Genomic DNA, 15,527 nt, shown 5'->3' on the forward strand with positions numbered 1-15,527 from the left:
CTCCATAGACCTTGCATTGGTTCTTATGATCTAGCGTCTAAAGAATAATGGTTTGATGTGTTTTTGCAATTTTAGAGGCTCATTTCTCAATTAGATTTGTAATGTAAAAGCATTGCCTCTTTAAACGTTAAAACCAAATTAAATCTAAATTTCCAAATAAAAATCAAAACTATATTTTTTAAAATGTTATTATAGAACATAACTAATTTTAAAAATTCTTATACTTAGCTGTATTTTAATTTATAGCCATAAGCCAAACCAATTAAATTTTTGGCTTTATTTTTGAATTGAACTAATCAGTATTTAAATGTACTGACGTTGACAAGAGTCAAAAAACATTTCTCTACTGCAAAAAATTAAGGCGCCACTGAATCTTAATACACCCAGAAAAAATGCATGGCAAATCCCAATATTTTTAAAGTGTATTGAATTTAAGTAGGGAAAATTTAGTTTTAAATAAAAAAAAACAAATCTAAAAATTTCCTATTGGATAAACCTAATAAATATGTTAATAATTACATTATCATGTTTCTAGTTTTTTTTTTTTAAATTTTGAAAAACAATGTTACATTCAAATATTTTAATGTTTATATTCACTATGCGGTTTTTCCCTGGGTGTAGTTCCCGAGTTATCATTGCTTGTACTGACAGGAAGGCTGGTCTAATCAAGTCTTTAACATTATAGGGTCAAAACGGATCTGTCGACCTTTTACATTCTCTTTAATACGCCATTGTCAATAGGAAGTGCATATTGTTACTCTTCAATTTTCAAAACAATTTAACAACAACATTTTCAAGCATGCCTTCAATTCGTCTTTCGACCTTCCTGTCAATATTTCCTGGAGCAGAATCCACATACACTTTCAAATTACTAGAGCATTTTCACACCTCCCTTGTACATTTTTGTTAATTTATTTCGATAACCCCGCCACGATGCAGAACTCCGGTCGCGGAGCGGACCACTTCAACTTCATCACGCGGACGGACCGCAGGAGCCTGCACACGCAGATCGGGCTGCTGGTGGCCAAGGCGAAGCAGGTGACTGCGGCGGAGCTGCAGGAGCGCAGCAGGCGGCTGAAGAGCATGCTGGACGCGGAGGACAAGCGGTACGAGGAGGAGTTCTCGAACACCGTGAAGAACCGCATCGACCAGGACATCAAGGAGCGGAAGGAGCACCTGCACGCCATCAAGGAGCAGGTGGCCAAGCAGCAGAAGCAGTTCCTCGAGGAGAAGCACATCCAGCAGGTGATGCTCGACTGCTACGAGATTCGCGAGGCACTGCGGCAACAGGACCTCGTGGAGACGAAGATTGTCCAGGAGGAGCAGATTCTGGAGAACCAGCGGAGGAAGCGGCGCGAGTGCCAGCAGGAGCAGCACTGGCTGGAGCTGAACCGCCGCCGGTGGGCCCAGTTCGACTGCAACCAGGCGGAGGAGAACCGGAGGCGCCACCAGATGCAGCAGCAGGTGAATCACGTCCTGGGCGTCCAAGTGGCCGAACACGAGGAGCGGCGCAAGGAGGCGGCGGCGGAGAAGAACGAGGAGGAGCGGGTCCTGAACGCCCTGCTGGAGGAGATCCGCCTGGAGGAGTTCGAGAAGGAGCACCAGCCCGCTCCAGCGGACCAGCTGGCCTACCAGGCCGAGCTGCTCAAGGAGATCGAGCGCAAGAGGTGCGCCCGCCTGGCCGAGTGGGAGGCTGACAAGGTCGAGCACATGGCCTTCTGCCGCGAAACGGCTCGACTGGAGGCCGAGGCTCGGGCCAGGATAGCTCAGTCCAAGGCGGAGCTCAACCGAGCCACTTTGGAGTACCTGGCCTACCTGCGGCGCATGCAATCCCTCGAACTGGGCATCGGCAAGATGATGGACGAGCGTACCGCCGACCTCTACCAGCTGGACATGTGCACCAAGGTCAGCATCTCCGAACGGGTGCGGGTGAAACGGGAGGCGGCGGAGAAGTGCTACGAGATCCTCCGCAAGCAGGTCTGCGAGGACTACGAGCGCCGAATTCGCGCCGACGCAGAGCTCCGGGAGAACAAAATGATGGAGAACCGATTTGTTCACCCGGAGGTCACACATCAAATGATTGTGTGCCGGCAGATCCGCTACAAGGCGGATTTGGATGCACAGATCAAAGAGATGAAGCGCATCCAGGCGGAGGAGGACAAGCGGTTCGAGAGTCGCCTGATGGCCGCTGTTGACAATCCCGAGGTCTGCCGGAGATTGGCCAAGGAGATCCTGGAAAAGGGCGTCGACTACCTGGCTCCGCACCCCAACTGGCGGGTGATGGCCTGTAATCCCAGCAAATACGTACCCAGACCTCCGGCCACCCAGGAGGAGTTCAATGCCAGGGTGGCTCAAGCCAGTGTGGACAAGTGTCCCTGTCCCAGGGAAGCCCGAAAGCACTGCGGCTTCATGGCCGAAGTGGGTAGGCTGGATGTGCCCCCCGAGGGGGCTAAGGCCCCTGTGGAGAAGCCTGCGGTCGAACCGGTCCGGAAACCACTTAAACCTGGACTCAAAGGCTGCCGCTGCAAATTCTATTAGTTCTGTTAGTATGAATTATACTAAAAGCGAATTTAAATTGTGTTGAGAGTTACAACCTTGGGGCTATTTAAATGCAATAAATGTATTTCTGCCAGACTCTGAATAGTTAAACTACCGTTGTCAAGCCCATGTATGCTTTACTACCTCTATTCGCTTAATGCGGTACTCAGATTAATTAAATTCAATTCGGCAACAGAAACCTTACAGCTATAACAAAACTTGAGTATAGTTTTGCCAGATCGTTCCTATTACAGCAAAAGGTATAAAGAAACGTACTTGAGTGGCGCCATTACTACTACAAGCTAAGAGAATTTTCAAACATCTAATAATTTATATTGAAAGTGCATATTACAGCACAATAACTTACCTCTACCATGTCTTAGAGTGACATGACAGAATTTCTAGAAAACTAGAATGTATATGTCAAATAGTTGTAAAATACTTTAACAGTTTCCAAGATCTCGACTTTCATCCGGACGAACAGATAGACGGATATGGCAAGATTGCCCGGCTAATTATCCTGACCAAAATATATATAGTGACTTATATTTAATTATATACATTATAGCGTCGGGAATTCTTCTTTCTAACTGTAACATACTTTACAAAGAATACAATATTTATTCCCTATTATTTTACGAGTAGCGGGTGTAAATAAATTTTAAATTTTTATATAAATTTTTGAGATGCAACCAAAATTCTCCTTTTATATAAAAGCATAGCATCGAATTAACGGGATACAATGCACTGCGTTAATAGCTCGATTTTCGAAGTGCTTAACGCTTTTCAATTTATTATTATTTCGTTTATACTGGTGAGCTGCCTATATATATATATTATATTATATATATATATTATAATACCAACCATGCGTCTTTGACGAAGCTACTATGCCAACACGACAGCTCCGGTATTACTTCGGTATTGTAAAATCATACTTGGCGAGTACTAAGCGGTTACCTTTTAACTTTCTCGACTAGGTCTCGAGTCCTGCATAATTCAACAGTATTTTATGATCGAAGTATCATCTAAGTAGGCTGAAGTACTGTTACTATTGATAAGAATACTCCGAATCCTATGTTTCAAAAGATTAGAAACATTAGAACACACTAGAAATATTGTTGCCCACAGTGTTGAGTCGTGACTATGTTCTTAATATGCTTTTCAATAAAAGACATTCCGATATGAGTATATAAAAATGTTCGAATCGTCTCGAAGCGTTCGAGTTAATGAAGAATAAGAAACATACTTCTAAAATGTTTTGAGACGTTTCAGTTATATCACCGAAACATATGAAACATACTCTGTCTAGGTTTTACACCCGTTGTTCCTCGCTGCCATTAAATAAGGTCCAAAGCCAGTTCCATATCCACTTTCGGTGAACATCGGTTTGAACTGGATAAGCATATCACATACTAAGCCCCGATGGAAACGCTCATTATGAACCTACCATTGGCTGCGCAAGTCAAAAGGGGGGTGCATCGTGCAACAGCCAGGACACACATGACACTCCTAACTTGCCACAAAAACGCAATTTAATTTCGACATCCTCCGTTCGCCTTATTTATCCCACACCCTCTCACACTCTATTTTTCAGACGACAATTGGGGCCTAGGACTGGCCATAGCAGCCAACTTGCATGTGCCGTATCGCATCGAAATTGGCAGGACAGTACGTGACCTGCATTCGCAGGACAAACCGGGCAAAGGTGAGTACCGAATCCACTGGTCACTGGACACCCTGCACTGAGCCAAAATCATTGCCTCAAATCGATTTATAAAGTGTGTTTTCACAGAAATCTGTTAGCAATTTAGATCAACCCAAAGTCAAATCACAAGTCTTTCAGTTCCACTTGTACCATTTGAATACATACATATTATCGCCAATATAGAAAAATATCAATATCAAGTTAATATAGATTCTTAATAACTGGCATCCTCAATGCTAGGCAATTATTCAAATTTGTGTTGTCCCTGAAGCAAAAACTCACCGCATTTGGTTTCGGCTTTCAGCAATCATCATCACTGCCCCGCTGGACGACGGCAGTACCACGCGGCTCCTGTCCAGCATCGGGGCGGAGTGGGATGCAGATGCGGATGCGGAGGAGCCCAGGAGGCAACACACCAAAATCCTGCTCATCGACATGGCGGCCAGCTCATTGGACATCCAGCACGGGTTCTACAAATATCTGACACGGATCGACGGGTCGGCGGGGCGAAGGGGCCGCTCCGGGGGCAACACGAGCTCTCCGGCCGGAGTGGTCAGCAGCAATCTGTTGGTGCTGACTCTGCTGAGCGACAGACATCGACACTTTCTGAACGCGGCCGGACTGATGGCAACAATGCAGAGTTTTCGCACGCCCCTCGGTAGTGGTGAAACGGGAAACCACACGGAGCCACCGCCCACTGGCCATCGCAACGGCAGTGTGGAACGGCTGTACCCCTATCGCAGCCTCTTCCCGCTCTACGACACGGTGGCAGCCACCGCCACTGCCACCCAATCGGATGCGGAGCAGGCGATCCCCAAATACGATTTCGTTGTGCTGGACATCGTTAGGGACGTCCTGGTGGCCACTTACAAGTGGCGCCCCCTGCTCATCCTGGAGAGCGACCAGCAAAGGGGGGCGGTGGGCGGCCAGGGGGGCGCCTACATCACCCACTCCGTGCAGCCGGGCTACGACGAGTGGCTGCTGGTCAGCAGCGTCCTTCTGTGGCAGTGCGGTGCCATCTGCTGGACCATCGCGGCCATCTGCGTGGGCCTCCTGGTCATCGCCGTGGCGGGCACTGTGGCCGCGGGCATTGCCATGAGGTGAGTCGACAATCAGGTTTTAATTTGCATGTTCAATCGTAAGTCACTTCGGAAGTAGGCGCAATACTTCGGCAATGATGTGGGATCTTAACAACCAGATCCAGTGCATTAAAGGCATGCAGTCGCCTGTCCTGATACAGCCAATAAAAATAAAATAATTAAAAGTTTGAGGTATAGACATCCAAGTTCGTTAAAAGCTTAAGGGATCTGCCCAGCGGCGAAGAAAAGCAACACCTGGTTTATTTGGACACTAACAATTTTAAAAAAAACAAGAAAGGAAGCTAAACTAGTCTCTCAGTTTTAAAGCTATCTGCATGAAACTTTCCCCAAAGTTGTCTTTCTATTGCAGGTAGTATATAAGTCGGTACGAGCCGGATCGGACGACTATAGCATATAGCTCCCATAGGAACAATCGGAAAAAAAGTGAAAAAAATAATTATAACTTAGCTGTTTTTTAATTTTTTTCTTAGTTCTTAGACATATAGCATTGGTTAATTATTTCAGAACTACGGTTTAAATTTCATCAAAAGCGGACGACAATATCACATAGCTCCCATAGAAATAATAAAAATATATAAAATAACTATCTAATAATTGAGCTGCAAATCATCATAGCTTCAATGTTTTTAAACACATATGCAAGGAAATCATAATTTTAATGTTTTCAAAAATATTTAATTCTTGCAATAGCTGCAAGGGTATATAAACTGCGGTTTGCCGAAGTTTGCTTTCCTTCTTGTTTATTAATATTTCAGTATTTAGTTAGTAAATAGTAGTAAATTTAAATCGTAGTTCTGAAATATTAAGACATAGCTATTTTATTTTAAATTAAGAAAATCAAAGCTATAATTTTTTTTACTTTTTTCCGATTGTTCCTATGAAAGTTAAATTTTATTTTCCGGTCTAAATCTTTCGGAACTCTATAGTACCTGCAATAAAAAAACAGCTTTTTGGAAAATTTCAAGCTCATAGCTTTGAACTAGTTTGCGACATGAAAACAACTTTTGGAACAGTTTTAGGTAGATAGCTTTAAAACTGAGGAAACAACACGAAAATATTCCATGACTAAATTATCAATAAAAAAAATTAAACGCTTGTCTTAAGCGTTAGTAAAAACAAAATTTAAACTTCGTTTTATAAGTGGTATTAAACAAAACACCTCATCAGGCATTTATTTACTGGTATAAAACCCAAACAAAACTAGAATACTCTTGTGTTACTGTTGAACGGTTTATGGCCGTTGCTGTGGGGTAATTAAGATTCCGGGCAAACTTTTCTTTCGCCTGCAAATAAAAAATGACCACGCCCAAATGGCAGCGGCTCGTTCAGGTTTTTACAAATCCGTGTCCCGCGAAATGGCCCAATATCCATTGGATTGGGCAAAACGTATTTTTGTGCGAGGCAATTTCCATTTTTCGCGTCCTTGGTTTTCCATTTTCCTGTTAATTGCTTCGATATGCCCACAGTCGAGGAAACGCAGTTTGAACTTTATCTTTCTTTTGCGAGCACCCTATTTAGTTAAACTTAGTTGGTTCAATTGCAATCTATTTGATTTTTATCAAACCTAGTTTTTGTACAGGTTTAAGCTGTTTTCTAATTCATATTCCTTTTTTAAATGTATAAATAATCTTTTAATTGGACCTTTTAAATCCCTTTAAATAACAAATTACATATGTATAAACTGGCCTTAATAATTTTTACCATTCAGTCAATTTTTACTTTAAGAATAATTAGCAAGTTCTATAAAAATAAATATAAAATCAAACTAATTCAAGTCACAAATTCTTCATATTTAAATTGACACCGTCAAAGCACGAGAGTTTCAGCTTCACTTCGCTAGCGTGATATTAGTCAAATAATTGGCGGACAATAAAATGGTTTATTCATGGGCTAAGTGAACACTCAGCGAAAATTCACGAGATGAATTAGTGCTGTTCATATCAGATTTTAGTTGGCAGCTTGGAAAATCAATACCCGACCGCACACTCAACTCCCACTACGCTTGTACTCAGTCATTCACAATGGTTGGGCCATTAAAACAGCATTTAATTAATTAATTGCCTTCATCAAAGCGAGCCTCAAACTGCATTCCCACCGCTGGTTAGTTGGTGAAACAAATCATTTACTGTTTGACATGCCGGTAACATGTCCTGTGAGCACTGAGTGTTATCCCTCCTCCCCAAACTCCGATTGGCCCAACCTCAACATGGGCGCACCAGAAATTAAACTAGTTTACATCGCCGCCACCTTTAAGCCGCAACAACCGAGATATTCATTTTCCATCATTCCCGTTCACTAAAAAGCAACTCATGAAGTTTTAATTAGCGTGAGCGACACGAAACAAAACAGGGCAGCTTAAACCAAACAACCAATGGCCAACCAGGCCAAAAAGGACACACCTGTGTGGGCAAACGAGAAACAAGCAAACGCTGGATAAATAGAAAACAACTCTAGGAAAACGATGTTACAAATACTCTTCGGAAGTCCTCTTAATAGAGGCGGTGTAAAATAATTTAAAAATTTTAATAAACTTTTCTGACCTATCTAGTCATATCTGTATGTCCGTTGACTAATCGAAAACTATGAGAGATAGCAAATTGGGATTAAAAATACTAATTGTTACGAAATATTTTTTTTTAAATTGTATGCTCAATATATTAGGAAACTAATTTGTATAAATATAAAATAACAGAAAACGCCTCTTATTCGTTAGATTAGCCCATGAACTAACCCTGTCCTGGAAAATTAACATTTATAACGACATTTGAGATACGACTGATATTTGCTAAGACTGGGTGTTACCCTTTACCGCTTTTATACCTTCTTTAACTGTGATGAGTTGAGCTATACCATAAATAAGACCACAGAATGCAAAGCGCATTTCCTTTTTCTGTTTTTTTTTTTTGTGGAAGGAAGTTCGAAATCTAGTTAACAACCGGAACACGTGTGTCCAAAGAGTTTTTCTTCTTCACATTGTGGGCAGCCCATTAATGCCCCTGACACACTTAACTAAACTTGGCTGTGTCCACGTGGCAAACTTCTGGCATAACAATTGCTGCATGAATTTGCGGTTTTGCAGGCTTCTCTTTTTTTCTCCAAGTTTGTGGCCAGATGCAGGAAGGACCAAGTCGAACTGCTGGGAGCCATAAAGTAGGTAGTAGTAGTAAAATTTTGTTATGCTCCCGTCTTCATCGACCCGAGGTCGCTTATTCGGGTAGTGCGTTAACAGGTGAGGTTTAATAGATGCAGATTGCATCTGTCGAAGGTGAAAGATCTTTCCGCTTGGAAGGTTTGGCGACAAGTGTTAATTTAAGCCTGAAATGCCTAGGAACGAACAACTTACGTTGCCTTTAAAGTCCCCATAAACAACTTTCCGTTTGTATGAAGATCTCGGAAACTACAAAAGCTAGAGATTTGGAATTTGGCACGCAGATTCTTCACAAATCGCGAAACACTTAACACGTCTGTCACGTCGCTCTGAAACATGTTAGACCTTAGCTGTTGTACTCTGTGTGTGCGTTTTGGTCACATCTATCGGTAGACACAAGAATTTTAAAAATTGAGCTATAATTTTAGAAGTTATTAAGTCCTCGGCCGGCCCTCTGCCGCTGCTCGGCCACTATTAGGCCGCTGCTCTGCCGGTAATCGCTGATGTATAGACCCAGAACGAATGAACTGTTAGCGGGGGGTGTTGGCTATGCAGCTCGACAGATGGCGCCACTTAAACTCCGATTGTTTTGTGGGGGAACATTTAGATTGAAATTTGTAAATACTGTTTGAAATTTTTCAGTTTGGGTACATTTTTGATAAGTATTTTATTATGTTTCTAATTAAATAAATATTTTAACCCGTGCAGGAATTACTTCTTACGGAAGCGTCTCTCCAAGGGGCCCAACAAGATAGTTCTTTCCTCCAGCGACTTTGTCTTCCCCGTGGATTCTCGAAGGGTGAGTATCCATACCCTCGTCCCAAGCTGCGTGTATAACTTCCATTCGATTTCAGGTTGATGAGGGCATTGAGGCCATGCTCTGTTGTTGGCTGCAGCAGCTGCAGGAGTTTGGTGGCCCGGAAGTGGACAAGCCAGATCTTCTGAAAGGCTCCATTGGCTCGCTGAAGAATCTGGGATTCGTGATACCCGGCGCAGCTGCTCCGGGTGGTTCAGCTGGAGCCATCACGGCCACGGCGAATGGGAAAGGCGTGTCCTCCGCCACGGGCAGCCTGGCCAGGCACAATCCCGCCCATCTGGACATGAGGGCCCGCTACAACGGTGATCTCGTCCAGCTGAAGGAGGTGCACATGAACGGCTCGGTGGAGCTGCGCACCAAAGCGATGGATCTACTCGTAATGGCCCATGGTCTGAGGCATGAGAACATTAATCCACTAATTGGCTGGCTATCCGATCCCAACCGCACGGCCATGGTCTTCGACTACTGCTCCAGGGGATCACTTCAGGATGTCCTAATCATGGACGAGATCAAGCTGGACTGGTCGTTCCGGCTGAGCCTACTCACAGACCTGGTGAGGGGCATGCGGTACCTGCACACCTCTCCCCTGAGGGTCCATGGGGCCTTGACCTCCAGGAACTGCGTCGTGGACGCCCGGTGGGTCCTCAAGATCACCGACTACGGCCTGAACTCGTTCTACGAGTCCCAGGGACTGCCGCCCAGGCCCCGAAGTGCCAAGGAGCTGCTCTGGACAGCACCGGAGCTGCTACGCAGCATGAAGCTCCACCAGCAGCAGCACCACCATCACCACCAGCACGGACGCACCCAGTTGGGCACCCAGCTCGGCGACGTCTACTCATTCGGGATCATCATGCAGGAGGTGGTGGTCAGGGGAGAGCCCTACTGCATGCTCTCCCTGGCCCCCGAGGAAATAATAGCCAAGATCAAGAAGCCTCCGCCGCTGATCCGGCCCTCCGTGTCCAAAGGAGCCGCTCCGCCGGAGGCCATCAATATCATGCGCCAGTGCTGGGCCGAGCAGCCCGACATGCGTCCCGATTTCAACTCGTAAGTAGTGACTACTTGGAAGTAATTGAAATGAGTGTAGGCTATAAAGGTATTTTACTTTTGATTCCTCCAAAGCTAGTAATTGCACAACTTCTACTATTGCGGATATTTAGATGACTTCAGCCAGAAAGGAATAGCAGCACGGGACAATAGTTGTGCGATTAATTTGAATGGTTCTTTTTATTGTGCCTCAGAGCTTTCAGTTTTTAGTTCTTATTGCCAGCAGCTCAGTTATATTTAAAGCTATGAAAAAACAGACAAAGACATGCTCTTTTTTCACTTACCTAAACTTTTTATATTTTATTTACCCATTTTAGGGTTTATGAGCGCTTTAAGATGCTAAACCATGGACGCAAGGTGAACTTTGTGGACACCATGTTCCAAATGCTCGAGAAGTACTCAAACAACCTGGAGGAGTTGATTCGGGAACGCACCGAGCAACTGGACATTGAACGAAAGAAGACTGAACAGCTGCTGAATCGCATGTTGCCAAGGTAATATCCCGCCAATATGTAACTAATATATATAATAAACCCATAATATATTTAAACCCTTGTCCACAGCTCGGTTGCTGAGAAACTAAAGATGGGCTTGGCCGTCGACCCGGAAGAATTTTCCGACGTAACCATATACTTTAGCGACATTGTTGGTTTTACAACAATCGCCGCCCATTGCAGTCCCGTACAGGTTGTGGATTTGCTCAACGATCTCTACACGATATTCGATGCCACGATCAATGCCTACAATGTGTATAAAGTAAGTAAATAACTATTCATTATTGGCAATTAATTGCAATTCATTATATCTCTTATCTTAAGATTTATTTTAATTTATTTTTAATTTTTATTAACTTTTTAATTATTTGTAGTTAAACAAACATTGTTACTTTTTTCACTTTTACTTCCTTAATATCCTTCCTTTAGGTGGAGACAATTGGAGATGCCTATATGGTGGTGAGCGGACTACCCGTGAAAATACCCGATCACGCCGAGCAGATAGCCACCATGGCCTTGGACCTGCTGCATCAGAGTGGTCGCTTCAATGTGAAGCACCTGCCCGGCGTTCCACTCCAACTGAGGATCGGCCTCCACACGGGTCCTTGCTGTGCCGGAGTGGTGGGTCTCACGATGCCCAGATACTGTTTGTTTGGCGACACAGTCAACACGGCATCGCGAATGGAGTCCACCGGTAACTGCGTGCAACCACTAATTTTGCTCAATGCTTCCAATTTGTAACTCGATCTATTTCTCTTTCGCAGGATCCTCCTGGCGCATCCATATGTCCCAGGAGACCAGAGACCGACTGGAGGCTCGAGGCGGTTATGCCATCGAGCCAAGAGGCCTGATCGACATCAAGGGTAAGGGCATGATGAACACCTTTTGGCTGCTGGGAAAAAAGGGGTTCGATAAGCCGCTGCCGGCACCACCGCCTATTGGGTAAGCATATATCATTTTACGTATTTTCCATCTTAAAACCCTTCTTAAAACAACTCGTAAAAAACATATTTCTGGTCGCAGTCTTTGTGCAGGGTGGCACACGAAAAAGTTGCGTTTTCAAATGGCTGTAGAAGAAAAACGGATGGACCACTTGCAAGTCATATGAAAGAAATGGTCTTCCATGGGGCTATCTATTAAAAAAAAAATACTTGAAAAATATCCATTGGTTTTTTTACAACGTTTTAAACACAACCTTGTCGTGACACACCCTAGGAATTGTTAGTCTATCAAAATCGTGACGTGATGAAGGAAATATATTTTAGCACTCAAAAAACTAAAACCCTTTGAACATTGTTCTTTAAGTAATATGTTATTCAAAAGCTCAGTCATAACTCTTTTAAAAGTCTATTAAGATACTATTTTTGTATGCCATAGATGGACGTTTTGCATATATCATAAAAGCTCCGGCAACCCGGAATCTTTAAATCGAATATCGAGAAAGACGTGCCAATGTGTCAAAAAGTGTGTTGTATTCTTATTAAAAGTCTATATTTTTAAAATAACTTTTTGGCATAATCAAAGATTGATTTTGATTGACTTGTATTAAGGAGTTTAACCAACCCAATGTCAATTGTCTGATTGGATCAACATTAATGTTTGAAGTTGAAAGCGACTACAGTTTGTATGATATATATCTTTAAAACTTTTTTGGAATGAAAAAGCCAAAGAAAAATAGCAAAGTTTATGTGTCTACTATTAATACTTTATAGACAGCGTTCACAATTAAATGGCCAATAAAAATTACGTAATGTGTTCTCTTTCATGTTGTCATTAACAATTTAAAATGAACTGCTTTCTAATCAAACGTTAACCTCTTAACGCCTGCATTACTCCAAACTCATTAGGGAGTCGCACGGGTATGTTAAACCTCTTTTTATTTGAGCATTTCAGTAACACCTTTTAACGGTCATTCATAGCTTGGATGAGTCCCTGATCCGCAACTCGATAACCCTGAAGGCGCAGGCCAACAAGTCCCGGACGAGCACGAATCCCTCCTCCTCGCAGAGCTCCTCGCTGGCAGGCGAGTCCGTGGAGGTGAAGGTCGAGATAACGCCGCCCACCAACGCGGAACTGGGCTCCGGGGCCAATCTGCCCAACTCGTACTCCCTGGACTCGAACTCCACCAACACGATCAGCCCCAACGCCACCCTCTGTCCGGAGTTTCCGGGCAAGACGACGCCCAGCAGTGCGAGTCCGCAGTCGCGCAAGCTCTCCGAACTGACGCCGGACAACCTGCTCAACCCGAACAGCTTCAACCGGCTGCCGAACTCCACGGGCGGCTCCAGCTCGCGCCTCTACAAGAAGATCGAGGAGATGATGGACCTCAGCTCGCCGTACAACCACTACAAATGCCTCAGTCCCAGCGAGAGCAATCTTACGCAGTTCTACGACGGCAAGTACCTGTACGGCAGTGTGGCCGGAGGGGCGGGGGGCGGACAGGGCGGCGGACAGGGTGGCGGACAGGGAGGCGGCGGCGCCTGTTCCTCGGCCACCGGGAGCGGGTGCGGCGGCGGAGCCACCCGGTTCGACAGCAAGCCCGGCTCCAGTCGCCTGCTGCGTCGGCAGTTCAGCTTGGATCGCGACGACCAGCAGGCGAAGGGAGAGCAGCAGCAGCACCACCAGCACTCCCTCCAGGCCACCACCTACGCGGCCTTGGTGGGGGGTGGTGGTGGTGGGGGTGGGGGTTTGGGTGGTGTTACCAAGACCTCCATGCTGGACATACCCCTGCTGCACGACACCTCCCGCAGTCCCAAGGGCACGCTGACGCGGGCCCACAAGCAGAACTCCGCCTCGATCACCCAGGACCTGGAGAAGATCGAGGAGATCCCACTGTCGCCGGCCTCCTCCCAGCACCACAGCAGCCTGGACAGCAACCTCAACCGCAGTCCGCCCTCGACGCTGGAGGCACAGTCGCCCCCGCTGCCCCCCCTTAGTCCGCCCCAGCTCTCCGCCCCCACCTCGCCGGCCCCTTCCAGGACCTTGAACGGGTTGCATGCCCACGGCAGCAGTGCCACCCACTCCCACGGAGCCACGGCCAACAACAATAACGGCGCCCATGCCGGCCCAGAGCTGACCCTCAATGCGGAGCAGCTGCTGAGCAGATAGGGCACAATCTAAGGCCCCCAGGGAAAGGGCGCCGATCAAAGCTTTAGGTCTCATCCGAACCCAGTTTAACTGTGTGTGCGTGTGTGTGTGTGTGTGTGAGTGATTGGGCGGGACTTTTGGCACTAGATATCGTAATGGGGGAAAATGTTGTGCAACACCATTGTTCCACTGGCAAAAAGATTTGCAACTAAATCATTTGCCAGAAGTAAAGACTAAGATCACAATTACCCACTTCGTTTCCCAAGCTACCATTTTATAAAAAAATATTTAACATCTATTAACATCTATTAGTTTTTCAATTGATTTTTTTTCTCATGTTTATATCTATATATTTATTTATATTTTATTTATTTTTGCTCTTATGATAGCAAAGTCCATTATAATTAAATTGATATTTAACTAGCTTTTTACTGTTTTTTTCAGTTTAACAAATGTAAATTAATTTAAATAATAACAAATAATAATTATTTATGTTAATTTATGCTATAACTAAAACTTTCTTTCAAGATATTCAAAGACATATTTTTAAGTCTGTAATATGAGCTGATACTATGAACTACATTTTCCCAACGATTTCCACAAGTCCGCCCAGAAATCGCCTCAACCCAGAATGCAGTGTGAGTGTGAATGTGAATGGTAATGATTTAAAAATGTTGTGATGTGGAAAGCAAAGTACCTCGATGCATGCCAGCTAGGTTCCAGCAGCAAATGAAAGTACAATTTAGTTGAGCATTAGTTCAAGATGTGGCTAATACCCGAGTCACAGTCGATCGTCCATAGCAAAAATCAGCGTTAAGCCAAACCGAATATATAGATCCAAGATCCAACCAGAATTAGTTTCATTTCAAAACGACATGCATGACCGCTGTTTTACTTCGTTACCAATGTAATAATGGTTTGTTTTATATTACATGTTGTTTTTTGAAGTTTTTGTATTTTTTTAAATATAAAGTAACATACTTAGATTGTCATGTCTGTTATGTATATCTGTCTATATCTGAATTTATTCAATTTGTAAAAAATCCAGTTTCCGTAGGTGTTTATGTTTGTCCAAAAGTTTTTCCAATTTTTTCTTTTTTGATTTGGTTTGATTTAAAAATTTAAGGCCTTTTATTTATGTTAACCGGGATTAAATTCTCAGTGCTCTTACATAAAAAATAAATAATACTTTTTTTAAATTAAGTTTTATCATTTTTAAAAATGTTATACAAATAATTTTGTGAATATTATTAGCATTTTCTCAATGATTTACTACCTCTTTATTTTAGTTTCTTACAGCTTTTATAATTAGTTGAAAAATAAAAAAAAAATTCTTAAAAATGCTGGTAACGAAGGAGTTAAGCCATTCCTTTAAAATTCAAAAATGTTTTGCCTAGACTCAATCTTGAACTGTTTTCATTCATTCGGAAACCAAAAATGACTAAATTATTGATCTAAGCAACCGGGCTGATTTTTGTTGTTCCACTCTTGTGGATTTTCAATTAAACTAATGGTAGGATACTAAAGGTAAATACCTACTTGGAAATATGTGTACATGATGTTCCTTTCAAAAACAATGTAATAACTAGAA

General features: G+C 43.7%; 2 protein-coding genes across 3 annotated transcripts in view; both read left to right on the top strand.

The window, feature by feature from the left end:
* LOC128251734 (uncharacterized) overlaps positions 1–14,200 on the top strand; it is a 64,956-nt gene extending 50,756 nt beyond the window's left edge. For both annotated transcript variants that reach the window (XM_052978863.1, XM_052978862.1), the window contains exons 6-15: positions 4,136–4,246; positions 4,551–5,346; positions 9,203–9,293; positions 9,349–10,355; positions 10,673–10,849; positions 10,919–11,111; positions 11,279–11,543; positions 11,614–11,791; positions 12,697–12,708; positions 12,769–14,200. In XM_052978863.1, coding sequence (XP_052834823.1) covers positions 4,136–4,246; positions 4,551–5,346; positions 9,203–9,293; positions 9,349–10,355; positions 10,673–10,849; positions 10,919–11,111; positions 11,279–11,543; positions 11,614–11,791; positions 12,697–12,708; positions 12,769–13,957 — 4,019 coding nt within the window. In that variant the 3' untranslated portion in view covers positions 13,958–14,200. The remainder of the gene's footprint in view (positions 1–4,135; positions 4,247–4,550; positions 5,347–9,202; positions 9,294–9,348; positions 10,356–10,672; positions 10,850–10,918; positions 11,112–11,278; positions 11,544–11,613; positions 11,792–12,696; positions 12,709–12,768) is intronic.
* LOC128251746 (trichohyalin) lies at positions 811–2,657 on the top strand. The gene has a single exon (XM_052978888.1). It carries the CDS (start codon positions 934–936, stop codon positions 2,536–2,538), a length of 1,605 nt encoding a protein of 534 aa, XP_052834848.1. The 5' UTR covers positions 811–933; the 3' UTR covers positions 2,539–2,657.
* Positions 14,201–15,527: the final 1,327 nt, after the last annotated feature.

This window comes from Drosophila gunungcola, chromosome 3R (genome assembly GCF_025200985.1).
Source record: "Drosophila gunungcola strain Sukarami chromosome 3R, Dgunungcola_SK_2, whole genome shotgun sequence".
Classification (NCBI taxonomy): Eukaryota; Metazoa; Arthropoda; class Insecta; order Diptera; family Drosophilidae; genus Drosophila; species Drosophila gunungcola.

Coding starts and splice junctions, on each gene's coding strand:
- LOC128251746 (XM_052978888.1), top strand. CDS start 934: ATGCAGAACTCCGGTCGCGGAGCGGACCACTTCAACTTCATCACGCGG.